This window comes from Sceloporus undulatus, chromosome 2 (assembly GCF_019175285.1).
Source record: "Sceloporus undulatus isolate JIND9_A2432 ecotype Alabama chromosome 2, SceUnd_v1.1, whole genome shotgun sequence".
Classification (NCBI taxonomy): Eukaryota; Metazoa; Chordata; class Lepidosauria; order Squamata; family Phrynosomatidae; genus Sceloporus; species Sceloporus undulatus.
In genome coordinates this window covers 106,820,389-106,838,842 of record NC_056523.1, presented here as the reverse complement: position 1 = coordinate 106,838,842, position 18,454 = coordinate 106,820,389, and the positions used below count along the sequence as shown (strand labels likewise).

The window sequence follows — 18,454 nt, the reverse complement described above, 5'->3', positions numbered from 1 at the left end:
ATCAATATCCCCCTGAATCCTGAGCTGTTTTTATTAAATATTATTGATGATAAGCTCAATAAAGAACAAACAAATATAATACTTTACATGATTACGGCAGCACGTATGGTACTCGCAAGATATTGGAAAACAGACATTATACCTGAGATACAGATCTGGAAATATAAAGTACACGAGTTTATTATAATGGATGAACTCACAATATTAGCGATGGGAAGTACAAATCAGACATATGAAAAAAAATGGGGTAAAATCAAGGGAAAGTGGGCCCTGTAAACGAAGGTATTAATCATAGAATATAAAATGCAATATACAAACTGAAAAACGAGGAATGTTTTTACAATGTTTCTTCTATTTACTTTACAAAGTAATAATAACATTACAAAGACATAAGAATGTTATTAGGTGATTATGTAAGAAAATGCAATGCTATAGTGCTATGTTTTTTTTCTCACTGTTTTGTTATTTTTTTGTTTTGTTTTGTTTTATTTTATTTTATTTTCTTCTTCTTTTTGGAGATACCTTATGATCCTTGTAATATATATATATATAAAAAATAAAAAACAATTAAAAAAAAAAGAAGAGCAGGGTTGGGGCCATCCTGGCCTCTCTGGGAACAGCCACCTAAAAGGCCCCTTTTCTTGTTTGCACCAAACAAACCTGAGCAGGTGATGATCTCAGTGTTCTAGCAAGCTTGTAAAGGGAGATTGTTATTGTTGTGTGCCTTCAAGTCATTTCTGACTTATTGCAACCCCAAGGAGACCCTGTATTGGCAAGATTTGTTCAGAGGTTTGCCATTGTCTTCCCCTGAGGTTGAGAGCATGTGACTTTCCCAAGTGGGTTTCATAGCCAAGCAGGAAATTGAACCCTGGTCTCTAGAGTCATAGGCCAACACCCAAACCATTATGCCATGCTGGCTCAAATAAAGGAAGCCCAGTCCTTCAGATACTCTGTTCTCAAGTCATATAGGGCTTTACAGGTCAAAACAAACACTTTGCAGCAACAAGGGAGTTGTGTGTTCCCTGTGACCAGCTCCAGTTAACAACCCGACTGCAGCTCTTTGGGCCAGCTGAAGTTTCTGAGCACTTTTCAAAGGCAGGATCACCTACAGTAGAATTCCATTCTTACCCATGTCAAGCTTTACTGCATTGCTTACTGCAGACACACTGCTGCAACCTAACACTGAAAGTCTGGTTTTTTTCCAGCCCTCATTCACCCTCCCTCCTCCTAATACCAATGCTGCAAAAACAAAAAACTTCCTGCTAGGAGGGGCTTGGCTGAGCTTCTGTAAAAAGACTTAATAAAAAGGAGCTTATTTATCAGCGGCTTTGTTAACCGAGTTATGCCTGTAATGTGAAAATTAAAACACAATTAAATAACCATCACATTAAACACCATTAATTTTTTTAAAGTATAAAAGCATGTAAAAACATAACAATAAAGTTTCAAATGCAGTGCATGCCCCACCAAAAGGCTCCCTGCCACCAATGAATCATTAAAATCCTGTTTGAATAAAAAGGTCTTTGTCTTGCCAGAGAAAAGAGTGCAGAGAAAGAGCCAGCCTAGCCTCCTGTGAAAGGCATTTTTGTACAGCCACATTTAATGTATCAAAAATTGAAGCCCCATGCTTCCTGTTATACGCTTTCCCTATGTATGAAATTCTCATCTCCAATTTTATGGGGTTCAGTACAAGAAGCTGGCATTATCTTCAGTCTTCTGTCTTTACTGCCTACTTTCAAAGGGATCTTGTAGGCTGCACCCTTGATGCTAACTGAGGCTACTGCCACACTGCAGAAATAAAGCAGTTTGACACTGCATTAATTTCCATGGTTCAATGCTTTGGATTTCTAGTTTGTTGTGGCACTCTGACAGGGAATGCTAAAAATCTCACAAAACTACAAATCTCAGAATTACATAGTATTGAGCAATGGAAGTTAAAGTGGTGTCAGACAGCTTTAATTGTGCAGTGTGGCAGCAGCCTGAGAGAAAGAAGTTTGAAATATAAGCTTTTGTAGACTGGGTCTGCTCCATGAAATGTACAAATGTATTTTTCTCAGGCTCATAGGTCCTACAAGATCCCTTTGCATACTGATCCAGATTCAGACGGCTATGTCTTTGGAATGAATACTGCCTTGTTAGTAGTATAGCTCAGTTTCTGCAAGTGTAAAATTCCCTAGTATTAGTGGGATCCCAGTCATGAACATCCTAAGTGGACTTAGAACAAGGGTGACAATTGTGTTGGCTTGAACTGCATTTTCTAACATTTCTCACCATTGCATGTGCTTGCTAGGGCTGTTGAATGTACCAAAGGCCACACAATTTTCTCCGTGCTTTAGAAGAAGCTCCCCTCTGTATCGACCCTACTCACCTATTCACTATGCAGTATATATAGGATAATATGTTCTTACCAAACAGAGTTATTGGGGAGGATTTTAAAATTGTTTCAATGAACTTTGAAAGTTTCAGAAGTGAAGTATTACTGTGATTATGTGAAGTGCTTTCAACACTACCGTGCTGCTTCAATACTCTCATTTGCAGCATTGTTGAAAATATCCATATTATGCAAAGCCCAACTCACTCCTGGAACCTTCTTCCCCTGCAAACAAGAGCCATCACTTCTTTAACCTGCTTCAAAATGGAGTTGAAGACCATCCTGTTCAGAGAAGCTTTCCCAGGCATTGCATAACTGTCACTTGCTATTTGATGTTCTTTTGTTGCCTGTTTTATTGAATCATTTCCAGTATTGCTATGTATTTTATATGTATTATCCTACTAGTGAGGCAGGCTAACTCCAACAGGCCTCCCTGGAAGAAGATTAACCATCCATTATGAAGCCAAGCCCTCCCTCCAGTCCATCTCCCTTGGTCCAGGCCTCGGAGGTAGAGAGGAATCGCTTGACCTCTTACCCTTTCCCTCCATCACTCGCTTCTCCTTTTGTGTCATGTCTTTTTAGATTGTAAGCCTGAGGGCAGGGAACCGTCCAATTAAAAAGATTGTATGTACAGCACTGTGTAAATTTACAGCGCTTTATAAATAAATGTTTAATAATAATAATAATAATAATAATAATAAAGAGTCCCTGTGGTATTTCAGACATGGAAGAAAGTAGAGGAGATTGGCTGTTGCCATTCAGTCGTACCTCACGAGAGTGTCCAGCTTCACTCCACTTGATATACTCTCTAGTAGTAGTAGTAGTAGTAGTAGAAGTAGTACTCAAATGCTTTTAAAGTCTATAGGCAAAATCAGTTTGCCATGTGCTATATGGGTGGTTATGTGGCAGGATGCAATTACCCAGAATCCCTCAGGAAGCCCCCCCACACACAAAAAAATAAATTTTAAAACTGAAATAGGCCTCCTATGGTCTCTGTGGGCCAGGGGGGAGGAATTTGGTCAGATCCCCTTCCCAAGCTATTGTAGGTCTGCGGCAGCATTTTTCAGAGCCACAAGTGATTTCCTTGGTCCTTCCTGTTTTGACAAAAGTGTGAACCTGGATCATAATCTTGCAAATGGAGGGAATGGGGAGAAATTGGCTCCATGGCCCCTAGAAGTAATCACCCCCCAGAATTGTTTTAGGATGCAGAAGGTCTGAAAAAGGGCATGTGTAGTCACAGGACCTGGGGAAGCCACCTGCCCCTGTTTTATTGGCCAGTATACATCTGATTCTGTGTCTAAGCCAAGCCTGTAGTATCTGTCCCTTGATCTGAGCTGCTTTTTTCGGTCTTGCCAATTTGTCCTGGAGATAAATGATAAGGAAGCCTTCATTCACTCCTAAAATGAAACAAAACAAAATAAAAAAGGTGCTCCTCTTGCTTCCTATCACCAGCGTACAGATAAACTAACACACAAGGAGAATGCATTGTGCAGGAAAGATCTCTTATGTCTGCTTTGATATCTAAACTGTAATGTGTCACCATAATCAGACATTTCCTTGTCTTTTAACAATCCTCAGAGAACAAAAGAATCAATTGAAAATTTGCTAGCTCTGGCTCTTTTAAGAACCCCTTTATTGTTTCTTTTCCACTGCCTGCAGAGCAAAAATCAGCCCCATCGCAGGGGAGAATATAATGTTTACAGCACATTCCAGAGCCATGAACCTGAGTTCGATTACCTGAAGAGCTTAGAGATAGAGGAGAAGATCAATAAAATACGATGGCTTCCCCAGCAAAATGCAGCCTACTTTCTTCTCTCCACCAATGGTATGTTGCAATAATAAGAAATAACTCTTTGATTGCTAGACAAAGATCCATCAATGATTTGCTGGGCTGTAATAATTGTATTTGTAATCCCTCTATAGGAAAGGTAAGTACATTTCTTATCTCTTTTTTAAATGCAGCAACAGAGGCACACAGATGTTGCACGCAAAGGAGAACACAGCAGTGACTGAATTTTTAAAAAATGACCTAAGTCTACAACCCTTGGTATAAGTCCTATGTCAGGTTCTCCGTTTGCAATGTGTCCTAAATTGTATCAGGCATCTTCACACTGTGTTTTATTGGCCACTGTTGTGTGGTGAGAGAAAGCCAAACCTGGTAACCTTAGGCCTCAAAAGCTCTTTATGATACTGAGATTGAGAATGAGGAAACATTCTCCACAGAAACCCTGTGTTTATTTGTCACATGTAATTCTGCCCTCTAAGGCAATTTGGTGATGGAAGCAGAAAGCAGGTTTGACACAATTCCCACTCATAACATGCTTTTGCTATAGAAATACCTTTGTGCTTGAAACTTTCTCCTAGTCTTCACAGTGTTGAAAAGCTGTCATTTTCCCCAGCATTCTACCTTGTCTATCTGCAGTCCTCTCTACCACAGAGGTGAATGATACATGTGCTAAATGCACTTCTGCCAAATTTTTGACCTCTGTCACCCCCAATTGCCTCCTGATCTACTGTGGGGCCACAGACATTTGGCAATGTGTTGACCAATATACCTTCATCACCCGTGATGGTTATGTAAAATAAGGCATGCTGGTCATAGAACTAGATTAACTAAAACTTTACTTGGGCATCAGAGATCATGGGTACTAAATGAAAGAAAGAGACAGCACGAATGTATAGGCTAGCCCCCCAACCCCTGACACTGTCTGCTGTGCTTATGCACAATCTTACTAACTGAATGTTTACTGTCAGTGTGAAGAAGCCTGCATGATTCATGCTAGAATCCTGATGGTGCACTACACTGGCTCAGGTGCACATTTTCCAGGCTTGCATAATAAGGCAAGCAGGGAGTTGTTGGCAGAGGAGAAAGCAGAGAAAGCCACCTTCATCCAGACAGGAAGCTCCTAGTTCCCAAGCAGCCTGTCTCTCCACTGCCTGTTTTCTAGGTGGATTCTTGAAGTGAAAGACAGTTTGGGAAGACTGCTTTGGAAATCTCCTATTCCAAGGCAGTATTGCCACCATGCTTTTAGCTGCAACAACCCACCTGGATCTGTGGTGTGATGGAGATTGTCTACATGGGAACATGCAGCTGCGTCTCTAAAAGGAAACCAAGGTAGCTCACCCTGCTGCTCCTTGGCTGTGCCACACTCTTTTTACTTCTGCTGCTGCACTGACTGCCACTTGCTGTGCCTGCTACCTGCGCTGGTGTTTCTACATCAATCCACAGGGTCTCAGCCATATACCTACACAGAGCTCTGTGATAGATCATAGCAATTTTCAGAAGAATTTAGAAATGTCTGGTAAATGAATAATAGTGTGTGAGACATTTCCTAGCATTTTTACTTTCTGTACATTATCTGTCCTTCTGGGGGTGGAGTAGGGTGGGAATTGAATCAAATAAAGGCAAACTGTTACAGTCTGTCTTTCCACCCAGTTCTGTGCTCCTTGGAATTGGTTTATTTTTTTTATTCAGTCATATAACTTGAAAATGGGTGTCATTGTGTCAGTGATGATTAGTGTGCTGAAGAAGCATATTTCACAATTTGTCATACTTTATGTACTTTATGTACTATATTATTCAGAATAATATAAATAATACTGTTTATACCTGAGTTTGAAAAAATTTGGTTTATCATGCCAGAAACATACCATGTAACCTCTGGTGAATAGTTACATTGATATGAGAAGAGAAAAATACATTATTTAAACTACTGTAGTTTTAAATGAAGCTGTGCAAGGCTCTTAGGCAATTTGTATATGCAGGAATCTTTCTGAGTTGCAAGGGGGAGACTAAAAGAGTTTGAAAATGTATGACCTAAGGCAAAATACACCAAGAATTTTTCATTTCTTTGTCTTTATTTTTTTCCTTTTGCTCTGCAGTTCTTCTGTGACTTCCTGTCTCCAATGTAAAAACATGCATTTTTTACATTTGTATTAAAGTAAAAGAAATATTGTCATCTTACAGTGAGGCTAACCTTTCCTATTCATGATGTGGGCTGAGTTGTGGTGCCACTGGTTGGATCCAGGGCAGTGCAAATGAACTTCAAAGAACAAAATCTGGATGGTGTGTCTGCCAGAAGGGACCATAGTGAAAGGAGATCATAAAAAGTTTCAGTTGCCCCTTTTCCTCGTAGGAGGTGTGAGGAGGACCTATCAGTTTATAAAATATTTTAATTTACAGCAGTGAAGATGAACAGCAATTTTGGATATGCCATTTGCTACCATTTATTTACTTATTTGCTTTTTCCAATGTGGCTTGTGTACTGGATGTCTGTGTGATTATTAGAGATTACAGAATTACAGGGAATTGTGCTGTGGGTCTGTACACATTAGCATATTTAACAGAAAAAGTCATATAAAAATGCATTAGATGAACTAGAGGCATTTCTGTAAGATAAGACACAAACTCTAAAAAAACAAACTCAGGAGGAAATTGTTAGAAGAATTGGTCACAAACATGTTGATCAGTTAGATCCCAAGCATGGGAGAATCCATCAGTAGAACTTAATTGCGTGCTTCTCTTGTACAAATCTTACCATGACAGCAGGTTAAGGACACAAAATGCAGTGACCCCAATTATCAGAAACATTTTTAGACCTCATGATTGGTATGAGGAAGCCAATGGCAGAATTGCACTGCATTGTTATAACATGGAGGGTAGAAATATTCCTAATTTATTTCAGTTTTCTGTAAGCTTATGCTTCATGTTATGTTTCAGATAAATATAATGAAAATCCAGTTATGTTATTTGGATGAATGAAGCCTTAAGATGGATGTGACTTAATTAGTACAGGGGAAAGAGGAAGGTCTAATTATCTTTCTTAGTCAACTGACTTTGTGTTTCAGAATTTACCCTATTGATCATTGTAATAAAAATTCTGAGAGTTATTAAGATCATGTGAGGGGAAGACTCCCTGAAACACAATGAAGATTAATTATGTAGCTTAATGTTTGGTTAATTGGGTTTTTAAATAGTTTTTCTTTTATTAACAGGAATTTTTTTTTATTGTAGAAAGTGTTTTCATATGCTAAAAAAACCCTCAAAATGTTTCATGTTCTACCATTGGTCTCCAAATTTTCCTACAGTATTCCCAAAACAGCATAAGATGTGGCAAGGCCCCAACATCAAAATGAGTTGATACAACAATATTAATGGAAGTCAAAGGAATCCCCAGAAAGCAAGGGCCATGGGAAGGGGGGTTATGTATGAATGAAGATGAATAAGATGGTCTTTAAAAGCTGGTGGGTGCAGTGACAAACTGCTGACAGAACACCTGCCAGGAAGGGGAAAAGAAAACACCATTATTCAGAATAAAAGCCACATGTTCCTGAGGCTCTTTCCCTGAAGGACTTCATGGCACAGGATAAATGGGATGACAGCAAAATGATGAAGCCAATGGAAATATCCACCTGCCAGGCAAGCTGGCAATTGTGGAATTTAGCGTACATTCACTGTCAATGATAAAATGTCAGGTTTTATTTTTTTTCGTTACAAGGAGGAGGCAAGGAAAACTGACTTTTGAGTAAATTACAGACATGATTGGACTCCTTTCTGGGTTGTACTTTGTCACCCTTTGCACCTGCATTGTTATCTGTTGCAATCAAAACTCAGCTAAAGCTGTTAGCTCTCATGTAACTCTAAATTGCTTTTATGGAATGGCGCACATGCTAGTTTCCTTATCGAAGCTGTTCCTTTTGCCTGGACCAAAGTAAATTTAATTAAGGTTGACATATGCAATGTGTAGGTTGTTCAATTTTGGGATCTCGATTACAATCAGAAGCCTTCCAAAGCAGACATTGGAATCTAGCTTTGTAGTGTTTGATTTCAAAATCTAGTTGAAATATTCAGAGGTATGATACATAGATTGAATAGTTATGAATATTATTCCTTCTTTTCCAAATGGCAGCAGGTTTTATAAGTGCCATGTCGTTTTGTAAGAAACCAGATATGTTTTCTTTGTGCTTACACCTTTTATTTTACACAAGACTATGTTTATAACTAAATCAAATAACCACACTCTATTAAAATGTTCCTTTAGAGAAAATGCATGTGCACTAAATTAGAATAATCAGTCATTGCTGGATCAGAGAGTAAATATGTTAAAACCTCAGTTTGGCCAATTAAGTGTGTACAGTCACCATTTCCTATGTTGAAATAGACAAAATTGATTACGTTTAAATGTAGAGAAAGGAAAAATATCTACAATGGCATGTTGTATACAAAGGGGTCTTGTAGCACATTTGGGACTAATTGAGAGGAACAAGTTTGCAGCATAAGCTTTTGTAGACTACTTCATCAGATGCATGGAATGAAGTGCCTAGGGACAGACATTTATACCCATGAACGAGCAGGCTGTGTATGTGAATAGTAATAGAAATGCAAAGCCTGTGGGTACAGTGATGGGGTGGCAAGTTCAATTTTAACAATGGCCATTGGAGGACAGGGTGGGAGGAGAGATATTGCCTAAAGCCAAGATGAGTAGATACCCATATGAATAGTGGAGGGAGTGGAATATAGTTTGTTGCTGGCTTTGAACCGGATAGGCGATGTGATAAAATGAGCAAGAGAGCCCTCACATGGCTGGAGTATTAACTAATAAGTTTAGTGTGCCAAGAAACAATTGTCCCTGTTCAATCTATGTTGTGAATATATCCCAGTCCTTTGGTTTCTCTTTCTAGTCTTCTCTTGAAGTTTCTTTTTTGGTCAGGGACTGCTGTTCCGATGTCTGTGGTGGAATTTGCAGGAAGATTGAAGTGTTCCCATTCCTACTTTTTGAATAGGCTCCCTCTTCTAGGACACGAAAACTAGACTTGGAATTTCATCTGTGACAAGAAGGATTTCTCCATTCCTCAGATATAGCAGCTAATGTCAGCAGTCTTCAGTTAGTCTCAGTGGTGCCACCGTATCCCTTTGCATACCGATCCAGACTAACACGGTTATGTCTTTGAATTCTGTTGGCATCTTGTGTGGTTCAGGGACAATGGTGAGAGAGGGAGGGAGTGAGAATTTGTTATTTTTCTCAGTGAGTATAAAATTCCCATTTTAAGGCTTTCTGCTTCTTTGAGGAATTTGAACTTTCCAAACCATCCATCATACAGGTTCAGAAACTGCTCATGGAAGACAACTTTAGTAACATTATCATTCCCATCATTTGACAGAAGGATAGTTCAGACTGTAGATTAGAATCACTGTTGTATTAAGAGTTCCATTCAGGGCTTGAACTGGTGACCTGAGGGATGACAGGCAGGGCTGCAGGCTGTGTGGGTGCGTTCAGCTCTAGCCAGAGAAGGGAATTGCCCCAGCCAAGGAGGCTTTCTCACACCAATACACTACAGTCAGAAAACAAAGATTCTGGTCTTATCTGTGACTGTCTATTCTTCTTGAGTGAAGAAGGATAGCTAGCTAGAGACAGGCCCACTCATCTAGGGCATGGAAACTAGACTTGGAATTTCACATCTGAAACAGGAGGGATTTGTCCCTTGATTCCTGAGACATAATAGCTAACATTAGTAGTACTCAAGAGAGCAAAAGACGCAGAATGGATGAGCAGTGTCTCAGAAAAGCTGTGGTTCTTTTTTGGACTTCAGCAAGTACATGTTGAGTTTTGCTTATCTTGAATTCCCAAATTCGAAAACTTCTAAAATTGAAAATTGTTCTCATGGCTCAAGTAGTGGCACCTTTTCTTTCTGATGTTCAGTGTACACCAACTTTGTTTCATGCACAAAGTTATTAAAAATACTGTGTATAAAATTACCTTCAGGCTATGTGTACAAAGTTTATATAAGACGTAAATGAATTTTATGTTTAGACTTGGGTTCCATCTCCAAGATATATTATTATGTATATGCAAATATTCCAAAATAAAAAAACTCAAAAATTCAAAAGACTTCTGGTCGCAAGCATTTTGTATAAGGGGGAACTTAACCTGCAGCGTCCTGAGAAGCTAAGTTTGTTGTTGAAATAAGAGCATTCCCCCAGCCCTCATTACAGATTAGCACAGAATAGATTATATGAACAGATATTCATAAGACTAGATTTCCATTTCTCCATTAAAGTGCTGATGGTAAGAGATCTCCAGCCTGGGGATATGCAAAAGTTGATTAACTTTCAGAACCAGCCACCCTTCAAAATGTTGGCTCTTTCAGTGTGCACGGTGCCTTTTGGAGAAGGGCTGCCTGTTCTGAGAAGTGAAGTGGTATTGTTTCAAGTAAGGGGTTCTTGTCACATTCATAGAGACACTGCTACAGGGCAAGGAGCTATGCATACTCTGCCTATGGAATATCGGACTGGAGTGTGGCTTTGGCGCAGCTTCTGGCCTCTTAGGATGCATGCATTATTTAAAAAGCATACCTCCAAAGTGACCCGAAGCAGCTTTATTTTAGTCTGCCTGTATGGGCCCATAGAATCCCTTAGCAGTTCCTGAAGGAGTAATATCAAGGTGATACCCTTTGACCCATAATCAGTTGTACTATCAGCTGCAACTTTACATTTGTATGAGATATGTAACTGATAAGTAACTGGTGAATATCATTCAATATTAAATTCATAAATGAGTATAATTCAGTGTCTTAGAGAACTTTTCAATTGCTTGTTCCTGTTTTCTCCCAGACAAAACTGTGAAACTATGGAAAGTTAGTGAACGAGACAAAAGACCAGAGGGCTACAATCTCAAAGATGAAGAAGGAAGGCTGCGAGATCCCTCTACAATTACCACACTACGGGTAAGACAAATACAATTTTCCATATTCATTGCTCCTGCTTTTTGTGGAAGGGGAGGGCAGATTTTTAAAATATACTTTAACATATGTATTGTTGTAGATATCATCACACAGTAGTTCTGCACACATCCCAAAATTGCTGTCTGAAATTCTTTGTTTCTTTACATATACATAGAATGCCATAATATTAACTGTCCATGTGGCAGCCATAAAATTATGTTGGATGACACCATAATGAGGACCAAAACTTTGTTCTTACTTAAGGCAGTCCTCCAGGAACACCTGTGAATATTTTTCATTGTGATGAATAGAGCAATCAGTGAAGTTTATACCAACAAGATATTGCTGTTGATGTTGTTTATATAGTACCATCAGTGTACCTGGCACTTTACAAGTAAAACAATCAAAAGTAGTGGATCCTGTATATATATGTCTGTATATATGTCTGCACAGAGAGAGAGGGGGAAGAAAGGAATAACTAGACAATACAGTTGTAAAACAAATAGTCTGTTTTGAATCCTCAGTTAGCTTTAGTAACATGTTTTAGTTACCACCATTTATTTCTCTTTCTGATTGGAGGTCAGCTAACTGGAGGGTATGGAGGTATGTCTGCTGAGCATTTCTAACTGGCTCCAAGCAGTGGGTTTTTTTTCCATATAACAGGTTTCTTGTGTAGAGATTATCTACTTGCAGCACTGCCTGCTTGAGGTATTAATGTGGTAAAAATACTTGCACTGCAGTTTACACACTCATATTTTGCAGTGTCATTATTATATATCTGAACTAAGATGCTCAGATGGAAAGAAAAACAATTTCCCAAGCCTGACTGTAAAAAGGCTTGGCTATGCATATGCAGTCAGTAGTTCTCATCTGAACAGAAGGTTGTGTCAGTAGTAATGGGATTTATCATCTAGCTGGTACTACAAGAACCCTGAAAGAGCATTAGGGTGCCTGTTTGAGCCTCTAACTCTTAACTTAAGGTGGCAATACTGTATATTAGTAAGCCTTCAGGCTGTTTTAGCTGCAATTTATACTGACTCCAGGGTCATTAAGGTAGCATGTGTATATTTATCAGGGGTCTGCTGGAGATGCATTAGAATAGTGACCAGCACTATTATGTATTGTATAACTTTTCTTTCAGTCTCATTCAACAAAGTGATTTCTCCCATGTCCCTAGAAGGAACTCTCTGGTTAAAAACGGTACTTCTTGTAGGGAAATATGTGTGCAGTGTCTTAGGCACATGTTTGATTAGGGCCTAAATCCTAACCACTATCTACTGTATTTGGGTCTGTTTATTACATATATCTCCTGTGCAGAGAAACGGCTATACATCCTTTCACCGCCACAGGGAAATGAGGCTTTGTGCTAGAATAAAGAATGTACAGTAGTTACATTTCCTAGGCTGACTTGAAATGTGTTTCTTCATCTTGTTGCCTCCTCTTGTACAAAATGGCTGGTTTAACTTCATTTATTTGTTTGACATATTAGTCTAACATAGGGGTGTGCAATATTAATGTTGAGCAGTTTTATTTGTGGTACTGTGATTACTCTGGCCCACATTTATAGCTCCTGCTTTCATTGCCAGCCGGGCCAGTGAGGGCATTTAATAACTCCAGACAGCTAATTAATTTTCACTAAGAAACAAATGCTTTCCATATTGCATTGTCCTTTCTTGCTAGTAGGCACATTGTTCAACAGTGAGAAAATGTTTTTACTTTATTATGTGTTTGTTTGCTGTCATTTTGAATTTGGCATTTGGACAGCTGCATTTTCTCACTGTCATTCAGAGACCTATTAAATAATTTCTCAAAGATCCTGTCTGTTTTAACCAGTGTGTTGATACAAAGCAGGTCTATCTCTGTTATCTTGTTTTGGTTTTTTTAAGAGCATTATGGAAAGTTTATTACCAGAAAGTGGCCTCTCTCTTCATCTTACTGCATTAGAGAGGGAGGGAGGGAGGAATGTAATGCACAAAAGACAAGACCACAACACAGTGATTCAGAACTGGAGTCTTTGTTTCATCTAGATCCAAGTGGAGATTCATCATATGGCAGAGGTTCCTGTTTGATCCTAGCTGGTCCTGTTGGATTGATCCTGTCGCATAAAGCCCAGAAATCACAGATTGTGATGGTGACCATTTCAATTAATTGTTCAATGCACACTGACTGGGAGGAACTAACCATTGAACACAATATGCCTTACTGTTAAGTCTTACTGCTTACTTATTTGACACGAAGATTATCAGACACACCTTACACTGCTGTATAAAATGTAAAACAATGTGTAAAGTGCTGTGCTGGTTACAGCAGTTAGCTTGTTAACAGCAATCCATTCCATGCATTTCAGACCCAGATCCAGGCGCAGCTGTGCTATAAGGAAAGGTGAGGCAGTTACCTCAGTAGCGGACTTGGGATATCATTAAATGTGGTAGAAAGATGGATCTTAATGAGTCAAAGTTCTACATCATGTATGAAATGAACTGGGACTGGCAAGAACCATGCTGTCTCCGCATTCATGTTTAGGCAGAAGTGCTTTGAGAGTAATCATAAATCATATGCCTAAGATAAATATGCAGAGGGATCTTGTATCATCTTTGAGAGTAACTGAAAGAAAGAAGCTGTTAGCATGATATTTTGTAGACTTGAGCCTACTTTCTTGGGTGTATCTAAAGACGTAGGCTAAAATCTACAAAAGCTCATGCTGAGAGCTTCTTTTTTTCAGATGCATCCCACCAGAGTGGTACCTATTTATCTTCCCACTAGACTGGTAGCTATTTATCTACTTGCAGTTGTGTGCTTTCGAACTGCTAGGTTGGCAGAAGCTGGGACTAGTGATGGGCGATCACCCCATCATGCAGCACCCAAGCCTTGAACTGCCAACCTGCTGATCTTTCCCTGCCCAAACAAAATCTGCCAATTGTTTTTGCCATTCTTTAAAAAAAAATCATATTTAATTATCGGTATGCCCTGAAACAAAAATAATAACTTAGGTATAACTGTCATTTTGACTGCGGCAATTCTGCCTAATAAAGAAAGTTTCAATTCTTGCCATTTTTAAAAGTCTTTCCTAATTTCTGTCCACTTTGTTTGGTAATTATTTTTGTATAAATTTGAGTTTTTATTTGTCAAAATGATTCCCAGATATCTGACCTTGTCCTTTAAACTGAAACCCGACATCTGCTTCAAGCTATCCTGTTCTTCTTTGTTCATGTTTTTTTTTTGTGATCATGTCCGATTTCTCTATATTAATTTTTAAACCAGAGATCTTTTCATACTTTTTTAGTTGTTCTATCAGCTTTGTGATGCTTACTATTGGATCTTGTAGCATAATTGCTATGTCATCCGCATACGCTCTTATTTTCAGACATTCCCCCTTGAATTTAACCCCCATTATTTCATTATCATTTCTCAAATTAATTAATAACATCTCTAAAAATAAAATAAACAACAACGGTGACAAAGGACAGCCCTGTCTAGTACCACAATACAAAGGGATGCAATTAGTTCTTTGTTGGTTGATTATGACTCTAGCCGATTGTTTAGTATAAATTGCTTTTACCCAATTCGTAAATCTAGTGCCTGCTTTAATAGACTCTAGTGTTTTGATTATCATGGACCATTCAAGGCTGTCGAATGCCTTCTCCAATTCGAGGAAGATCAGTGCCAGTTTTCTCTCATTATGGCAATCAAAATGTTCATTAACATCCAAAATAATTCACAAGTTTTCATTTAAATGTCTCTTTGGGAGAAAACCACACTGATCTTCCCGAATGATATGTTGCAAAACCTTTTTCAATCTATTAGCCATTATATTCACAAAGAGTTTGTAATCTGCATTGAGCAGTGACATCAGTCGATAGTTCTGAAGCATTTGTTGATCTCGTCCTTCCTTGGGTATCAATACCACGTTGGCTTCTTCCCAAGTCGGAGGTAGTTGTCCCCACTGATTGCATTCATTACTTCTAACAAAGGCTTATTAATTTCGTTTTGAAATGTCCTATAAAATCTGGCAGTGAAGCCGTCTGGTCCTGGGGCTTTGTCCATTTTTGTACTTTGAATAGCCTCATTTAGTTCTTTTAGTGTTATCTGCCTGTTTAAGGTTTCTATTTGCTCTTCATCTAGCTCTGGAATTTGATATTTTTGTAGACAATTCTTTATATTTTCCTTTCCCACTTGATTAGCAGTAAACATCTTGCTAAAGTACTTTGTTTCAATCAACAGAGTCAGTGTGTTAACCACTTGAGCCACCGCATCCCTTACCATTTTTACCTCTTTTACTATCAATAGTAGATTTATACACTTCTTACAAATAGTGATGTAACTAAAAAAAACCCAGACAAGATTAGGGTTTCAAAGAGATTTTTCAGCAGGATCACATTCTAAGGGCAACACTGTTAATTCGCCTTTGAGGGAATATCTCACATTTTGTGAATTTACAGTATTCCAAATATTAACAAGCTGTGGTCAAGTGGATGTAGCTCAACAAAAATGAAATTTATGACATCCCAGTTAGCTTTGTGTACTATATTGCTGCAAAACAAATACACAGTAATAATGTTTATCTTTACTACTGTTTACTGGCATTATCTGACTGTTTTGGACTGCTGAGTTTTCAAAAAGTTCTTCAGTGGTTCCAAGTCTTACCTTCTTTTCCTTTTTACCTTTTTTCTGTTCCTTAAAACAAATTCTGTTTTTGTGAACCAATGAGAGAGAATTTGAGACATAAAAGAAGTGTAGTCTAGTGTGATTAATTATCATTTCACCTAATAATGAATATAGACCAGTTATATGCATACTATCTACACATACACAAGGCTTGTGTGGAGAGTTTCCTATTTGACAACTGCCCATGAACCTCCTCACCCTTCTGACAGCAGTACCACCACACTGTGGATCATCCATCTAGCCATTCTGAAATTTAAAAAATTCATCTCTAATACAGTATTAGTTCAACATTCAAACATATGAAGCTGAAACTAATCAGGGTTCTTCCAAAAGAGAAAAGTTTTCCCTAGACTAGCGGAGTGTTTCTTAAGCTATCTCATGTGAAGGACTAGCAGATTTCTCTTCCCCCATGTCAATGACTACTATTGTTTCTTTGTTGGAAACCTGCCACAGACTAGCAGTCAACAGCTCACCAAGTGGCACCAGTCCACAGATCATCATTTTGTGAAGCGCAGTTCAAAAGAGTTGCCTTTAGCTCCCCCCCCCCCCCCCATGCTCTCATTTACTTAGGGACTGGGCTTATGCTTGCTAGAGAATCAGTTTTTGATGTGAGCTTATTCTATTAAAAGGCAGCAAGGGCTTTTGGTGCCTCCGTTCAGGGTATATGTTCAGGTTTCTCCATATAATCATTCCCCTTTCTTAGCATTATTTTAAAAGCCATTAAATTATACAGAAGTGGCAGAACTGTGAAGGTCAAAGACTTGGAAGAGGAACTGAGCAACAGAATACTGGGATATTTCATGCCTGTAAGGTCAGTGATTTATCACTGTCAAAAAGATCTTTCCTATTCACCAAGGTGAACTTTCCCTGAATAAACAGATGTTATATATTGGGAAAAGTTCTCATGGCTCAATCCTTTTGGCTGCTACAGCACTCTAACCATTGGACCAGTGCAGGTCTATGGCATGTGAAATTACATTAATTTTCCATTGGCAGCAGCTAACATTGACATATGGAGAATGGTGTCACACACCGGTGCAAAGGTGGAATAAAAAACCCAACAAACATAATTCTGTAGATTTTTTGTGGACACATATTTTGTGTCTAATTAGCACAGCATACATGGCCTATACTGCAGTGGACTTCCTATCAGTGCGCTGGCAGTCCACGGCTTTATCCACCCACAGATTGCCACACCCATATTATTCAGTGGTGGCGCCTCCATGTGCATGTCACCACCATTGAATAATATGGGTTGTGACCTTCTGCATTTTTTCCTACCTGCAGGAGACCCTGGAGCCAAATCCCTGCAGATGGGAAGGGTCTACTGTAACATCCTACTTATAGTGGTAATATCTTCTAATGGAATTAAAGGCAATAAAAGTGGATGATCTCAACTAAGTGTTGTGGTTTATTGTGAAATACGTGTTGGGGAATTAAAACATCACCTTCTGTGCTGTGTTGGCTGCAGAGTCAGCTACTCTTCCAGCATCAAACCTCAATAGTGGTGTGTCCTTGTGTAGGAGTGAAAGGTCATGTGAGAAAAAGGAGGAGCTGAGCAGATCCCCTAACAGCTCAAAGGATCCTGACGTGCAGGGAAGAGGGGGTGGGATTAAGACCATAGGATACTTGCTTCCATTTTCCTCCCCTCATTAAGCTCAGTTTACCCTTCAACTAAGATCCACTTGGCCCATTGATAGGTTGTCTCTGCTCTGTGACCTTGTGTTGCTAGGGCTCCATGACATCCATTTTTGTGTGTCTTGTCTGCATATTTCAGGGATCTGTGACAATGCAACCAGAAAATTCAGGGTTAGCCATGCAGAAAAGCAGGGCTTCGGTACCAACTGTGTAACCAATGCTTCATTGACCATCTCTCCTACTAGATGTGGCAGTGGTGGTTTACCAGCTTACATGTAAAATGTTGGTGTTGCATTTGTACTGAAAATCAGAATTGTCATAAATCAGTCAATTTAAAAGCTAGGAGGACAAAGAAAAAGCTTTGCTGTGCAGCCATTTGGCAGAAACATCTAATTTCTCTGTAGGAACTGAATAAGTAAATTTGATCAATTCTACAGGAAATAGCTAGTGAGGAAACACTCATATTAAAAAACAAGTAGAGGCACAGTTATTCGGTTTCTGACCAATTGTCCTTTTTTTTAGTATTCAGTGCCATGCACTTTTTCTAAAGAAATTTTTGGAGATAAATTTTAAGATCTTTAAAACAAAGAGTTGTGTAATCTTGAAGTCAAACTCAAAATGACTCAGGTCAGCCCCAGGTTGTGCAGGGACCAGACATTTACACACCTGTCCCTGTGCTGACCTGGGACCCACTACACATTTCCAGAGGTGTGATTGTATTTTATCTACTTCATCAAATACAAAGGAAAATATGCTTCAGTAACAGGATGTTGAAGAAAAAGTAAGGACAGATGGAAAACAAATGTGAACACAACCTCCCACACATACACACACAGACACACATACACACATACAAGCTGACAGTTACATTAAAATTTAATGGATGCAAAATAAGTGCAGTGGCCATTCACAACAACAGTAATTAATGATAAAACAAACATCCTAGGATTGCTCAGTTAATTAACACCTCAATAGAGTAAGAAATCATTTTTGTGATTCAGGCCATAGGTGACAGAATTGAATTCCTTGATACCTACTAACTGAAAGAAACACAAAGTG

The 18,454-nt window shown here is 38.8% G+C and overlaps 1 protein-coding gene across 2 annotated transcripts in view; it reads left to right on the top strand.

Moving 5' to 3' along the window:
• Positions 1-18,454, top strand: part of PPP2R2B (protein phosphatase 2 regulatory subunit Bbeta) — a 352,436-nt gene that overhangs the window by 247,609 nt on the left and 86,373 nt on the right. For both annotated transcript variants that reach the window (XM_042451710.1, XM_042451711.1), the window contains exons 3-4: positions 4,031-4,196; positions 10,983-11,095. In XM_042451710.1, coding sequence (XP_042307644.1) covers positions 4,031-4,196; positions 10,983-11,095 — 279 coding nt within the window. The remainder of the gene's footprint in view (positions 1-4,030; positions 4,197-10,982; positions 11,096-18,454) is intronic.